Source organism: Xiphias gladius, chromosome 23 (assembly GCF_016859285.1).
Source record: "Xiphias gladius isolate SHS-SW01 ecotype Sanya breed wild chromosome 23, ASM1685928v1, whole genome shotgun sequence".
NCBI classification, from domain to species: domain Eukaryota; kingdom Metazoa; phylum Chordata; class Actinopteri; order Istiophoriformes; family Xiphiidae; genus Xiphias; species Xiphias gladius.
In genome coordinates, this window is record NC_053422.1 from 23,579,937 (window position 1) to 23,595,047 (window position 15,111).

The 15,111-nt window shown below is 39.3% G+C and overlaps 1 protein-coding gene across 3 annotated transcripts in view; it reads right to left on the reverse strand.

Moving 5' to 3' along the window:
• The window catches only part of il1rapl2 (interleukin 1 receptor accessory protein-like 2), a 330,646-nt gene that overhangs the window by 25,932 nt on the left and 289,603 nt on the right, over window positions 1-15,111 (reverse strand). For all 3 annotated transcript variants that reach the window (XM_040118986.1, XM_040118987.1, XM_040118985.1), the window contains exons 8-9: window positions 10,213-10,345; window positions 687-832 (exon numbers count right to left, since the gene is read on the reverse strand). In XM_040118986.1, coding sequence (XP_039974920.1) covers window positions 687-832; window positions 10,213-10,345 — 279 coding nt within the window. The remainder of the gene's footprint in view (window positions 1-686; window positions 833-10,212; window positions 10,346-15,111) is intronic.

Below are 15,111 nucleotides of genomic sequence, written 5' to 3' on the forward strand. Positions count from 1 at the left end.
TGACTTGCAACATGGTTTCAGACTCCCCTGCTATGGATGAGTGACTTGTTAGTTGCAAGAGTTGGCAAATAACTCATTTACGTCAGTACAATGATTTAGTTCTAGATTTTGAGTTTGGTAGGTAGTGTTTCATTCCATGGTTAGAGTAGCTACAAAATGTGTCACAAAAGCGACACATTGTTGATACTGATAATTGACAACCTAACTGAAATAACTTTGGTCTTTTCAAGAGTATTTGCTCTTCCTTAATATGCATGTTTATGTTCTTTTGCAACAGAAAGCAGCTGTTTGGTGCCAGAGGGCTCGGCTCTAGGCCCCATATTACATTCCCTGTTCTTATAAAGCATATACCTTGTTTTCACTTAAGTGCTATGTATTTTAAAATTTTGGGTTTTGATGATGTTGATGATGGTTTCTATGAGTACAGACAAGCAGAGTAATACAGACAAATGAACAAATTTGAACCATATGCTGCTGGTTGCTTTTATGAACAATTTACCTGCAAGCTATTCGTGATCATTTTAGCTGTCACTCAAAAGAAAAAATAAAAGCACAAGAAAAGAAACTATAATACGATGATAATATGTTGGCAGGTTTTCCTTACATTTGTGGCACTTTTTTGATTCTTTCCAACTAATGGAAAAAAAGCAGGAATGAAGGGGGAAGAGAAAGAGAGAGTAATCTACCTTTCTTCTGCAGAATAGCACTCCCACTGCGCTTCCCTATATGGTTCTCCACGTAACAGGTGTAGTTGGCCAGGTCTGCCTCCTCCACAGCATCAAACGTTAAGGACAGCTGCACCTCCTTCTCCCCTAAATGCTCCCTCAAGATCCTGGACAAACAAAGAGACATGGATAACAGTCACAGACAGCAGGAACATCTGTCCTTAAATTTACTCATTTAAAAACCCTAACGAACAGGAGGAGGAGAATGTGAGGAGAGCAGAAAGAACACATTTGTAACATTAGAGGGAACTGGAGTTTCCTCTCTCCGAGATTACTCCTTAAAAAATCAGCAAAGAGGAGAAGCAGAGAGGGGAGAGGAGGAGGATGAAGAATGAGGGAAGAGGAGAGAGAATTAAACATGTAAATCTTAGAGACAGGAGGAGCTCCATGTCTCCCAAATTATTCCTCTAAAATCCCTGCAAGGAGGAAGAAGATAACAGGGGAGAAGTGAATAGGAAAAGTAGGAGAGGAGAAATGAGGAGCAGAGCAGAAAGCAGATGAAAAAGGAGGAAAGAGGGAGGAAGGAGGCATGTGTAGAAACATTGGTGACAGCTGGAGGCCGCTCTCCTTGTGGTGAGGTCATACTCCTCTAAAAGCCTGCAAGGAGGAGGAGGTGGAGGAGGAGACTGAACCGATGTTTGGGTCACAACGTGCACCGTAAAGCCTGACATAAGGTCAGATTCAGCCATAAGCAGTGATATCTGGGATCAGACTAAGTGTGCTGAGGTGACAGATTCAGAGTAGTTGGCACAGATGGTCCAGCGGCATCACAGTTTGGGAAATTTCTATCAATCAGCTTAAGGTAGCTGTAATAGTGGAGACCTATAACAATAAATTTCATTTTATGAATTTCATTTAGATTTTTAATAATTTTGTTCTACTTTTGAATAATTGAGATGATTTCATATTTTAATTTCTCTTGATACGTGGCGCTGTGATTCATATTACATTTCATGTGCTTTTAAGACTATTGCTCTTTTTGTCCGTTTTTTGTTCTCGTTATGGTCAGTTAATGTGAAGTAGAATATCATGTGGTTCTTGCAAATGCAATGAAATGCTCGCTAAACTCAACACTAAGTATACAAATCTTGTTTTTCTTTCTTGCTGAGGGAACTTATATCAGCAAATCCAAGCTAAGCCCTGTTTCTAATGATGCCAGGGGCCGATTTACCACCTGGGATTTGTGGTAATTTTTTAATCGATGGGTTCTTGAGGTAGACAAAAAGCAACATTTTTAGCCATTGACAAGTATTTTACCAGCTGAAATGACAACTGGCAGATTTCCTAACATGTAGCTAGCCAGCTATCACACATCAACTGCATAAAATGGTGGAAAACTCGTGTGTCTCGTTGATTTTTTTTCTGACCTGACTGGTATGAAAATAAGAAAGCATGCATATTGTATTATGGCTACACACATTATGTCATGCTAACTCACTGTAACAATGGAGAAAAGACTTAGGCTAAAGCTTACAGGTTCCAGGTAAAAAGTCAGTCTTCACCATTTGAATGATCCATGTAGAAAACAGCTAACTGGACAACCAACACAGTGTTGAGATTTAGCGTTCCTAGATGATATTTTCAAACAGTATTTTTTCACTTTTATACAAGGATGGGATTTGCGAATGAGGACAAGCTCATTAACAAAGTCATCTTGGGTCCCCAAATCCAATAAAGAGCAGCAATGCTAACATCTAAGATTTTAAATCACTGTTACAGGTTACAGGTTACAGGTTACAGTTGACCATTTCATTTACCGCAACCCCTCTGCTATTAACAAATCATCAAAACAAAATAAATTATGAAAATTTGTATTTACTGTAGGCTATATATTGTAACAGGTTATGTTGTAAATAATAATTTAAAAAATGGCATCAAAGTCTGTTCCACAAAAATTTAAATGTAACTTTAAGCAAGCAGATTCATCATTTGAGCCTATCTTAGATTTGCTGTGTTATGGTGTGGTTTGGTCTGAATCATCTGTGATCAGCCAAACCAAACCATTACACAGCAGGATTTTTGAAAATAATGGGCATTTTTGGTGCAGAAGCAGCACTAGTGTAAGAAAACAGACCAGAGAGGCCACAGAATTTCCATTATTGCTCCTCTCTACAGTATATTCTGGTTTGACTCAGCTTTGACTTACAGTAGTCTAGACTGACCAGATTTTAAAACACAGAGGTTTTGAACTAGATGGGAACTGGCACAGTCCAACCATGTCAAACAGAGAAGAGGCAATTTATGGTAGTTTTATTTGATTTTGTTGGTAGTTCACCATGAAAAAGAGCCATATCTGTTACTTGAGGCTTTTATCCAAGTGCATGCAAAGAATTTCAAAACACACACTTTTAGCATGGGTGGTCCCTGTGGGAACTGAACTCTTGACCCTCTCAATATAAATGTGCTCTACCCATTTAGCAACAGCGTAGTAGAAAAGGGCAGTGAAGTCTTATGGATATTATGATGGTAAACATTACAGAAGGAATTATGAGACTAAAATGTCAAGTGTTCCTGAAGAAATATACCAAATAACTAGGATCACCTCTGTATGTGTGTGTATGTTTTTTTCCTTTTTCTTGCTCTCCCTCTTCGTGTGTTAGGGATTTTGAGTGCGTGCATCTGATGTCTGCATGGGCAGAGCATCAGAGGTCACTGTCAAAAGCAGTGACTTGTTAAAATCCTCGATTAAAAATACTTCTTCTCCTCCTTTTTCTCACTTTTCCTCCCCCCAAACACATACACATCCTCTTCCTTTTCCTCTCATCTCCTTCAATCTCTATCCAATCTGTAACTGTAATGCTGTCTTGATGTCTGCTATTAAACACACTCCTTCCATCCCACTAAATTACAACTGAGTGAATAATGATTTCTCTGCTCATCTGTGATTATTTTTATGTAACACTTAATACCTGGGTGAGATCTCCTTATGTCATGCATATTTAATATTAATGTGATTAAAGACTTAGCAGTCAACCTGGGAACACCGCTAATCACACCATTCTTCTTTATCACCTGAAAACTTTCCAAAGGATAAACGGAACAGCCCTTTACTGTATGAAGTAAAAATTGACAGATGGACAACGGTTATCAGCATTACTAACTGCACTTCTGGGCTGGCACCTTTGTCCCAAGGTATCCCTCAGGGTTCTGTGCTTGGTTCTCTATTTGTTTTGGACTATTTTCAGCAGACGATGCGGTGGTCTAATGAATATTTACCTCTGTAGGACGGTGTAGTTGTGGTCTCAAAATAAACTACAGTTCCCATGATCACTGTAATGAAGGAACATGCCAACTGGTGAAACAGTGTGGTTCACTGGTTGTTTTTGCAAGTTTTTGGAAAGCAATGGGTTCTATCGTGCAGATTAATAAACTATAGTCCATCAGGGTTTGGGTGCTAATACAATACTCGTTAGTAGGATGAATTTGTTGTCGGTTTTGGTCCTTTTGTAGAATTTGTTGACAGTTTCAAAAATATAGAATATCATCAGACTCATCCTTAAGTATATCCAAAACTCTGGTGTTTGTCTGCTGACTTACTAACCTCTTGTCACTCTAATCCTGAAACACCTCCACTGCCCCCTGTCCCAAAACAAATTCAAACCATACCTCTTCTCTACACTTACAAATCCCCCCATAAAACAGCCTTCCTCCTACTGCACCTCACTAACCTTCTATCCCACCACTTCATTCTTTTGAACAACTTACAAAAAAACTGTCTGACCCTACTCCCCTGGTCACTGCAGCCACTCACCGCCCCCTAAACCAAACCATACTTTATTCTCTGACCTGCCTGCTCTCCTGACTCACTTCTACTCCATCTCCAACCTTGTCTCCTAGAGATTACATTTTTGTACAATTAAACTGCAACAGCAAATATGTTTTATAGGAAACATATTCACTGGCTGGATTATGTTCCAACCCCGTCTTCTAGAAATTATGTTTCTATACAACTAAACTGCAACAACAAAAACGCTTTGTATGAAATGTAATCACCTGCTGGATTATGTTAGGAGACAAGGTATTTTTTGAATAAATGAAGTGCTACATTTATTAACAGAAGCGGAGTTGCCGGGAGGTGGTTGGGGTGGATGGCAGGCATATGTAGTGCATATCTGTCGCACCAGAAACCAAAGTTATCCAGAGTTCTGTCTCTGCTTAGATTTAGGCAACAAAAGCACCTTGTTTATGGTTTGGGAAAGATTGTGGTTTTGGTTAAATTTAAATAAACACGCTATGTCTGAGGTCACTGTGAATTTTCTCTGTATTAAACCCGACAAGAATCTTTCCCTAACCTTAAGCAACTGCTGTTAGTGCCTAAACATAACCATTATGCTGACTATGCTGAAGAATTCTTGAAACTGATGCACTGCCTCAACTTCACACAACATATCACCCCCCCCCAAAACATCAACATACTGTGGACCTGGTCTCTTCTCCCCTGGTCTGCCCATGACACTGCCATCTCTTACCACATGGCCATCTTCATAGACATTGACCTCCTCAACCTACCAACATCCTCACTCACCTGTCTTGATCAAGGGGCCCCCATTAGAACATAGTCAGTTTCATTTAAGCATTCTCTTTTCTGGTACACCCCTGCACTTCAGTGAAATCCCATAAGAGTCAGATGGAAAGGTTCTGTACAAGAACTGGACTCACACTACACATCCAAGCCTACAAAGATTTTTTTCTCCAGCAATACAAAGATGCTTTAAGTGCAGCCCTGACTTACTATTCAGAGGTCATTCAGTCTGGTTCCAACAATCCCGAAGCCCTGTTCACTACAGTAAACAATCTTTTGAAACCCATGGACAAGATCTCCTTGCACTTTCAAACCAAAATTAACTCCACTTATAACAACCTATCCACAGTCACATCCACTCAATCTTTACCTACTTCCCCTGTCCTTACAACTCAACCTTTTGGTCAGTTCTCCCCAATCTCCAGTACTGGTCTTTTCCACATTATGACTTGAATTAAAATTACCACCAGTCCCCAGGACCCAATCCCTTCCAGCCTTATAAAGGCCTGTCTTCCAATGATCTGCCCACTTATCGCTGCAAGTGTAAACTCTTCCCTCTGCTCCAGCCAAGTCCCTCCCCTAAAAAAAACAGAAGCACAAACAAAGCCATGCTTTTATCATATCCAGACTTGATCATTGCAACAGCCTCCTCATAGGCACACCCTAATAAACTTCTCGGTAAACTCCAGCACGTACAAAACTCTGCTGCTCATCTCCTGACTCTGTCTCGCCCTCGTGACCACATCATCCCCATTCTGTGTAACCTTCACTGGCTCCCCATCCCCCACTTCATCCAGTTCAACATCCTCCTCATCACCTACAAAGCCATCCATAACATGGCCCCCTCCTACCTTCAGGTCCCTTCCATCATCACACCCCAGCATCAGTATTTTTCCAGCTGCTCTGTTTTTGTGTGTAACTTCATTTTGCTAATCGTTTATCTATGTAAAGTGTCTTTGAGTGCCTTTAAAAATGCTATATAAAAAAATGTGTTCTTCTACTTCTTCTTCTTCTTATTATTATTATTATCATTAAGTATTTTTTTTTATTAAGAAAATAGTGTTTATCCTACAAAATTTGTCATGGTGAAACCACCTCTGAAGCAACATTTAGGTGACTAAAACACCCCCTGAAAAACTAATGGCACTTTTAGATAATAAAAAAGAGGACACATTAGCAAATAAGGATACAGATACGAGCTCCAGTTAAAAAAGTATTAAAACAGTGAGGCTCAGACAGCATTTGGAATGGACAGCTGATGTGAATTTCAAGCAGGTAAAGAAGCCTCTCCACATCACTAGACCTATGGGCCAGTGCTGCCTTCATGTGAAAATATGAAGCAAGCACTGGCCCAAGTGGAAATATTGTCATTACAAATTCATTGCACATGAACGAACCATGAACTACTATAGCTGAGTTGCAGAAATGGGAAGTGGCTGGACCGCAATGAAGCTGTGCCAACAACTGCAGTAAAACTGATGACACTGCTCATATTTATTATGTAGGTGGTTTGTTTTGAATAAAAACACTTGAATCCATGATAAGGAGGGTTTTCATTTTCCAAAGACAGGCGTACAATAGGTTTTCATATTCGCAGGTGGTCACTTTCCCTAGGTGGTGTAGTAATGATGAGGTGAGAGTGTCAACAGTTCTCTCACATACCGCAGGGGAACAAGCCATGGTAATTACAGGTATTCACATTATCACGGTGGCCACAAGATGTTATTGGATACTGTGTAAACAGACAGGAACACACGCAGTCCAAAGACCAGTACTGCAGCAGGATGGCTGGAGGGAGATAAACACGGACAGATTAATGTGCATCACAGCGAGGATCTGTCTGCTGTAGTGTGATTGTTGAATTTGCAAAAAGATGAGATTGGATCACAGCTGGCCAGAGGACTGCACTGAAAGATTGAGAACTCATCAGGCAAAGGTTAATTTAATACCACAGGGCATGATGACTTTCAAGTTTAAACACTAACAATCACACACATTCCTGCTCTTTTCATCTACAACACTATTTTCCTTGGAGTGAACATTTTCAGAGGCTAAGCGGCTCAGCAGTTACAGAAAGCATCCCTCAAGTAGAAAACCTGGGTTTAAGGCCTGGTCAGCAAGCAGCCCTCCTGCTGAAATATCCCTAATCTAACCCCTGCGAGCTGCACGGCTGCTGTTTTGAAGCTGAGCCTGACCTCTGACCTCTCTGTGAAGGGAGTGGAAAAATAGGGATGCATAAGGATTTCCCTTTAGGGAATAATAAGCATTCATGTTATTATTGGTGGTCTGAGCTGATGGCATAAAATGTGGCAGCTCTTTGGGCAGGAGAGAACATTTTGTATAGAGTTTACTTTAAATGTTTCTAATATTAAGGGCTTTGACCATTCTGAGATCAGGGTTAGGGAATTAGTGCTGGTGGTTAATATTGCAAGAAAAAAGCACTGTAGCTGTGTCTTTTCTATGTAATATCTTTTAACAGGATGTTGTATCTGAGGTATGATAGCGTATTAGAGCCACTGTTGGTTAAAAAATAAATAAATGAATTTTAAAAATATGGAGCAGGGGGAGGAGGGTAATAATCTGATAAAAAAAACTCAGAATTTCAGAGATTAAAGTTTTTTACAAGAAAAAAACGTGGATTAAATTGGTTTAGGAGAAAAAAAACCTCAACTACTCTGTGAGATTATAAGTCATAAATTTGCGAGAAAAAACTTAAAGTCACATGGACAAAAGCAATCAACTCGTTCAAAACACAGTGATGTTTTCTTCTGAATAGGCCCAGTTAATGGCAATGTCCCTCATAAATTTGTGGGTTTTTTCTCGTAAATGTGCCATTTTAATCTCAGAGAATATCCAAGTTTTTTTGCTTGGAAATTAACCACTTTCATCTTGGAAGTTTTTTCTTGAAATAATACCCCCCCCCCCCGCCAGCTCCGTAATTACCTACAATGGCCGTAACATGCCAGAAGTGACTGTAGAGTAGTATCGCTCAAAAGTAAGCAGGTTGAACAGTAACATGGGAAGAGAAAAAGATGGTGCATAAACCAGCTCCAGCTCTTTTCCAAACTTTCCAAACTGCTGCTGTCAGTGTGCAACCAGTGCATTTATAAAAAAAACTACACAGGGTTTTGCTGCCATACCATGTGCTCACACTGTGACTTTAAAAGTAATACATCTGCAGGTTGCAAATTCAAAGGTGAGGAGAGGCTGTTCAAAAATGGTTATCATGGTAATATAACCATTTATAGTTGTGGTAATATTTCTTTATGGTAATTATTGCTTAAACTTTTATTCAGTAGTACACTGTGATTTAATCATTAGAAATATATTCGTTTGACAAAGTAAATATACATAGCCCCAGGAGTGACGGGAAGGAGAATTTTTGATTACTCATTGACTTAAAAAGGTGTCTCATAATTGCTTAATTTGTTCTCTCAATTTAGGAACTTGCGTGCTCATATCCAGCTGCTAAGAAAGGTGTAGTCTTTCAGTAAAACCTTCAAACGCAGGAACATCTTTAAGGGGTAGGCCCTATGCTGGCATTTTATTAAAACTTGGGTAGTATTGCTAAAAAAATAGGTAAAACAAGGCAACAACCACTAGTGGCCAGAGGATTTATTTAGGATATTTGAAGGAGAAAATGTAACAGTAAAATTATAATCCAAAATGCCTTTTATATGCCTGATTTTCTCATCTCTGTTACCCCACTGTACATATTTTAGTGATTTTAGTTGCCACATATCACAGCAATTAATATGGTGAGTACAGTGTTATTATAACCAACACAACTGATGGGGAGAACTAAGAAAGTAATAAACCCTAGTTCTCCTTTATTGTGTAATCCTACCATGTACAGCAGGTGATGTACTGTACACCCACAGAACAAAGTGTTGCTTGCTGATTTTGCAACTGGAGTGGCTTCATCAGTGCATATAATACATTTTTCATCAGTGACTGCAGCCTACTAGTATTAACAAGTGGAGTTTCCAATTTTCCCATATTTATGTGCTCTAATCCTGTATACTCATCTCATGTCCTTCACATAGCACTTGCAAAGCCCTACAGAGGCAAAGTTATCACAGACTATGACTACAACCAAACTGCATGTTTTTTTTTAAGATAAGTTATTTCATTGTTATTGTACTAAATCCTTGTCTGGGTACCAGGAAAGTGGTTCCTGTAATGTATTAGTTGATGCTCTGTGATCATTTCAAATAAAATTCAGTCTTTATAAAGTTTCTCTTTGCCTAAAAAAGCAGCTTGGCAGATTGAAAAAAGTGCAGAAAGTCTGAAAACAGCATATGAATAATGATATGACACACTGACTCTGCGGTACGCATACAGAGGTTTGTGTACATTCTGGGGGTGGAGTGATATTAATGAAAATATTTTACAGTTTTAAGGCGGTGACATATATCTGTCATTGATCCATTTTAAAAGTAATATTCCGAAACGCCCAAACTCTGAGTGTGTGTGTGAGAGTGTGAGTGTTCTGATGGTTTCCATGGGGATTTGGCAGGTCGTTCAAATGATATTTGATGCCCCGCAGACAATCAGGGTTGTCCCAGTAGAGACCAATATAATTGGTCCCAGTAGGGGAGAGAATGAATTCAATTTAATTTTATTATTAGGATTCATATTTTTTGGGAAAGTTGAGAAGAAATCTGTCAGGGAGCCCTCAATGATCACAAGAGAGCAAATTAGATGCTGACAGTGTGAGGAGTGCAGCTCGGGTCGAGTCTTTTCAGAAATTAATTAATAATAGAAACCTGTAAGCTTGAGAGGGTGCATTTGGTACTCTCTTGCAGTGTTTCATAGGATTGGCGAAAAAGCAGCTCGACAAAAATAATATTATGTATAATTATATGTATTTAGCCTTTATTCAACTTTGGTTCATTATCATGAATTTTTCGGGGTCAAACATGTGAGTAAATCAAGATTTACTGTAGATGCTGGAGTATTTACCTGACTTCACTTTCTTTAATGTGTCCCGCTAGTTCTTCCACAAACTTCTCCCCTTTCATCCAGTAGATGATGGGCCTTCTGTTTTCTCCACTGTAGCCAAAAAAAGCCTTGCAGTCCAGACTGAGAGGCATACCTGCAACACACAACACAACACTGTTATAATACAGACTACAGTCCTCTCCAGTGTAGCTGCCACATGCACTGCAGTTCAACTAAAGGCAAAACTTACAGTAAATATAACACCATGGATGTGTTGAAACTGGCATACAATATCCTGTAATATTCCACTTTGAGCAAAGAATAGGCAGTTAATGAGGAAAGCTGGCATGTCATAGTAAGTATTACAGTTAATTTTTATTGCTGCACAGATGCTTTCAGGTGTAGTGGGGAGTATGCTGCAACCTTCAGGAACCAATGTAGACATCTACTATAGGCGTGCCTCTGGGTGCCTGATTGGAGACCCTTGAATTGGGGAAAATAATTAAAGGCCGCACAGACAAGCCTCCCTGTGACAGTAGGACCATGAGTGAAGAAAGCAGTGTCCAATGTTGCTGTTTTATCATGTAAAAGTAATCTAATTTCATCAAAATGTAAATTTGTTGAGCAAACTGTACCAGTGAAGCAGAAAATTAATGCTTAAATGGTTAGTTCACACAAGTCACACACACAAAAAAACATTATTCCCCACCTGACCCATAGTGATGTCTAGCCAAGCAGACAGTTTGCCCAGATTTTCAGATCTCCACTGCTGAGACTTCTGCTGCCTCCCCATTGCAATAGGATGGAAAGGACAGGTTTCACTATTTTTTGCCCTTAGTATAAAATACTGACAAATGAAATTTTAGTCACCTCCATTGCAGGGGTTGATCAATTTTAGCACAAAATTCTGCAAATAAAACCAAAAATATACGCATGTTAAATGGCAAAACTGGAAAAAAAGTTTAGATATAATTTGGAGGAACCATCCATACATAATAAAGATGTCGAATGAACTATTTAAGTAGAAAACTGTGGTTAGACTGGGTTTCTAGGGTTTTTCAGTGCTGTACACACCTCAGTTAGTGATGTCACTGTTGTTGTCTTTTTCCATCAGTCGTCAAATTTGTTTCTTGTGACATCACTGATTGTTGTGTGGCCAGAAATGCACCATGCTGAACATTTTAATGGTATAGACACCGCTTGCAGTAACAGTGTGAGTCAGTGCTAAATTACCCCTTTACGACTACAAATATAGTGGAGGATCAAAAATAAATATGCAGTATATTGAATTCCACCCTCTGCACCCTTACTCTCTGCCAGGTTTCATAGACGGCATGCTGCCTCCTGCATTAGCACTTACTGTTAGAGCTGGAGGTAAGAAGCAAGGTGTGAAATTGTTCCTGGATGTAACCCCTTTGGTCACTCAGGTGAACTTTATAGCCAAAAATGGGCTATTTTATACTTTATATGTTGAAAGGGCTGAATGCAACAGGTTCTTTAATCCCATACTGGAAGAAAGAATCGACTATCGCTTAGAACACACACACACACACACACTCTTAATCACAACTGCTGTATGTGTTTGGACTGTATCCACACATGCACTTGCACACCCTCCTGTAAGACCTTGAAACCACCACTCTGTGATTACAGCTATCAATGATGATGATGGAGTATTAATGAGCATTCTAATGAGTGCCACCTCGTCAGGCAGTCACTTAGCAGGCAATTATGATAGACTTCAGTATTATCATAATGATAGCTCTATCAGCACAATCAAGAACCACCACTGAATGCTAAGGCTGTGTGTATATCTCTGTGTTTGTTGTCAGACAAGCACTTGAACTGTAAGTTATCCATAAAGATATTCACATTTTTTGGCATTTATTGGCAACTTTTATGCAGAGTGAGTAGGAAATACAGGTGTTGTTTGTGTCAGGTAATCACTGAAATGACTGTTTTCACAAGAACTTCCAAAGGTTTAGAGCAGTAAGTGTAAAACACTTCACAAACTGGTTATGTTGAGTAAACATTGGGTCTTATCCATTGGTCATGGCAAAATGCAACTGTTTCATATGGAAACGTCAGATGATTGCTTTATGTTTGGTTCCGTTGCATCATTCATTCTGACTGATGGAAGTAGAAGAAAGAAGGCTTTGACTTCTGTCTGTCGCAAAATTGTAAATTCTAACAAGTCGAGAGACAAACTGATTTGCAAAGCCTCATGTGTCCTGCATGTGTGTGTTGGTTGGTCCTCATGGTGTGAAGTGTTTGCCTTTGTTCTGAGGCGGGCAGCATCCTGAAAAAAAAAACAGATTAGAGTGAAATTAATTTAGCTTGATTGTGTGTGTGCATGTAGGTGTGTGTGTATGTGTGCTCCGCAGTAATTGATTAGCACCCCGAGGGTGTGTTTGTGTTCTCAGCATGTTATGGTGATTAAAATCATCAGCTTTGTTTGCACTTGTGTGGCATGAGGGTGTATGACGGTTGGTGTCAGTGACTCTGTGCATGTATGTGTGTGTTGATCTCCAGCAACCAGAACACAGGCCCTGAAATCCAGTCTGTAGATCATACGTCAAGTCAAGTCATCCTTTCCATTTGTGGCTAAAGCAGCGGAATGTTTATGAGAGCACGACTGAATGGTTGGCGCTTTGTTGTTGTCATCGGTATCAAAGAAGGACCTTGTAAAAGTGATGGAGCTTTCTCAAGTTAGTGCATCATCACTTCATACTGCTGCGGAGTGCAATCACACGTGGACATCTTTTCCTTTGGTGTGAACAATACTTGAAGAACTCACTCTGCCCAATCACATGTGAGTTTGTAAACAAAGTCACATGACACGAGTCGAAACTGATCTGAGTCCAGTCTTTGTAATTTTAGTCCAGCCTGACAGACTTGTCTGTGCTCTTTAATGTAGCATCTCGCTCATTCATAACACGTACATGCACATGAAGACGCAGCTGAATGTGTGCATCAGTCCAGGCTCTGCTTTGCCCTTTTTTTCATTTTTCTAATGCTGCTAAGCATGAGGAATTGCTGGCTATCAGACATAGGCATCTGCCTGTAAAGCCTTGTATTTTGAGGTTGTTTCCTGTTGGTGCTACAAACCACATTCACACTGCAAAAATTGTCACTGCAGTTTTCTAGCGTTTAATACCAATTAAAAATAATTCAAAGTATTGATTCTGAAGGTAAATCTTCCTCACAACCACGTGTGTGTATATATATATATATATACACACACACACACACACACACACACACACACACACACACACACACACACACACACACACACACACGTACAGGCTGCACCAGTTTTTCATATTGTTATATTAACCATTGATTGAATTATTATGTGCGTAATGTGAAAGGGGTCCTTGAGACCGACAAGCTCATATTTATCACCCAACTCCGCAGTTCCACACATCTCTACAGAGCGATTTAGCATTTTTCATTTTGATTCACTCTCACCAATCTCATCCTTGTTTACAGCAGTAGCAGCTGTTTTTACAGCCCTGATATATCCACTATACACTTACCTGCCGAGCACCAAATGGCAGACAGGCACTTTGCAACCAGCTGGTGAACATTCAATGTTGTAATGTTGTAAAAAGCTGTTATTTCTTTTCAAAGAATACGGGATAGATTCAAACTGAACTTGAAGTTTTCATCACTTTAAAGAGTTTTCTTAAACAAATGTTCAACAGAAGGTTTGGAAAACAAATATATAATGAGTTCCCAATAAAGCTGTTCTCATGGACATAATTTTCTGTTTCTGTTGTCAGACAACAGAACAAGTGACGGAAACGTGGCCCATTAAGACTACATGTTAACCAGCAGTCACTATAAATCGCGTTTGAGATATATGGAACATGGTTATTCATATCCATGTATGATTCTAACATTAGTCGAATTACTGTTCATCTGTGCTTTGACTCCTTCACATCACAGACAGTCTGTCACATATGTACTGAGGGGTAGGTATTGTCATCGTGACTTTCACTTATGGATGTCCTGTCCAGGTTTTAATTTTGACTCTGTCTTTGTTTTTATACAACTTTGATGGCACATGTTAAGCCTGCATTACAGCTATTGAAACAATTTAGATTTTACAGCTGAACAGCTCAGCATTAAATAAATATCAGAATCATAACCAGATTTATTCACCAAGTATGTTAACACACATAAGGAATTTGGCTCTGGCCATGGGTGACTCTCAAGCAATAGTGTACACAATACACAATATACAAGCAATATAAAGATAATAAAAAAGAAAAACAATATACATGAAGTGCAATGTGAGTGGTAGTACAAACAACAATAATGTGCCTACAAACGGCCCTGCTCCTATCCTCGCTTTATGTATACAAACCTTTCACCTGGAGTATTACAGTACAGAAACACCTTTGTCTCTGTGTGAATGTTTGTGTATGTACAGTGTGTGTTTGAGGGGACGCCCAGTAAACCCAGGTGTTGTCCACATTAAAATGACATATTGGGAATTGTCAACAGGTAAAACAATCATATTACTGTTGAAATCCCGGGAAATGAGAACCTAATTATTATTATTTTGATTAACAAACCAAGCTCTATCCGTATACAGAAAGGAAATGAGAATCAGCAAGAGCAAATAATAGTCAAGTGAATGAATTTAGGAAAGAAGTAGGACAATCCTAAATGAGGGAAATGAATCACTGAAAACTGGTTTTACACACACACACACACACACACACACACACACACACACACACACACACACACACACACACACACACACACACACACACACACACACACACACACACAGGATCCTGCATCAGTTGACTTGACGAATACATATGACAAAAAAGGACCTCAGTTAATAGACTTGGAATTAAAGACTTAGATGTGCTATATTTTTATATTTCATGTGATCTG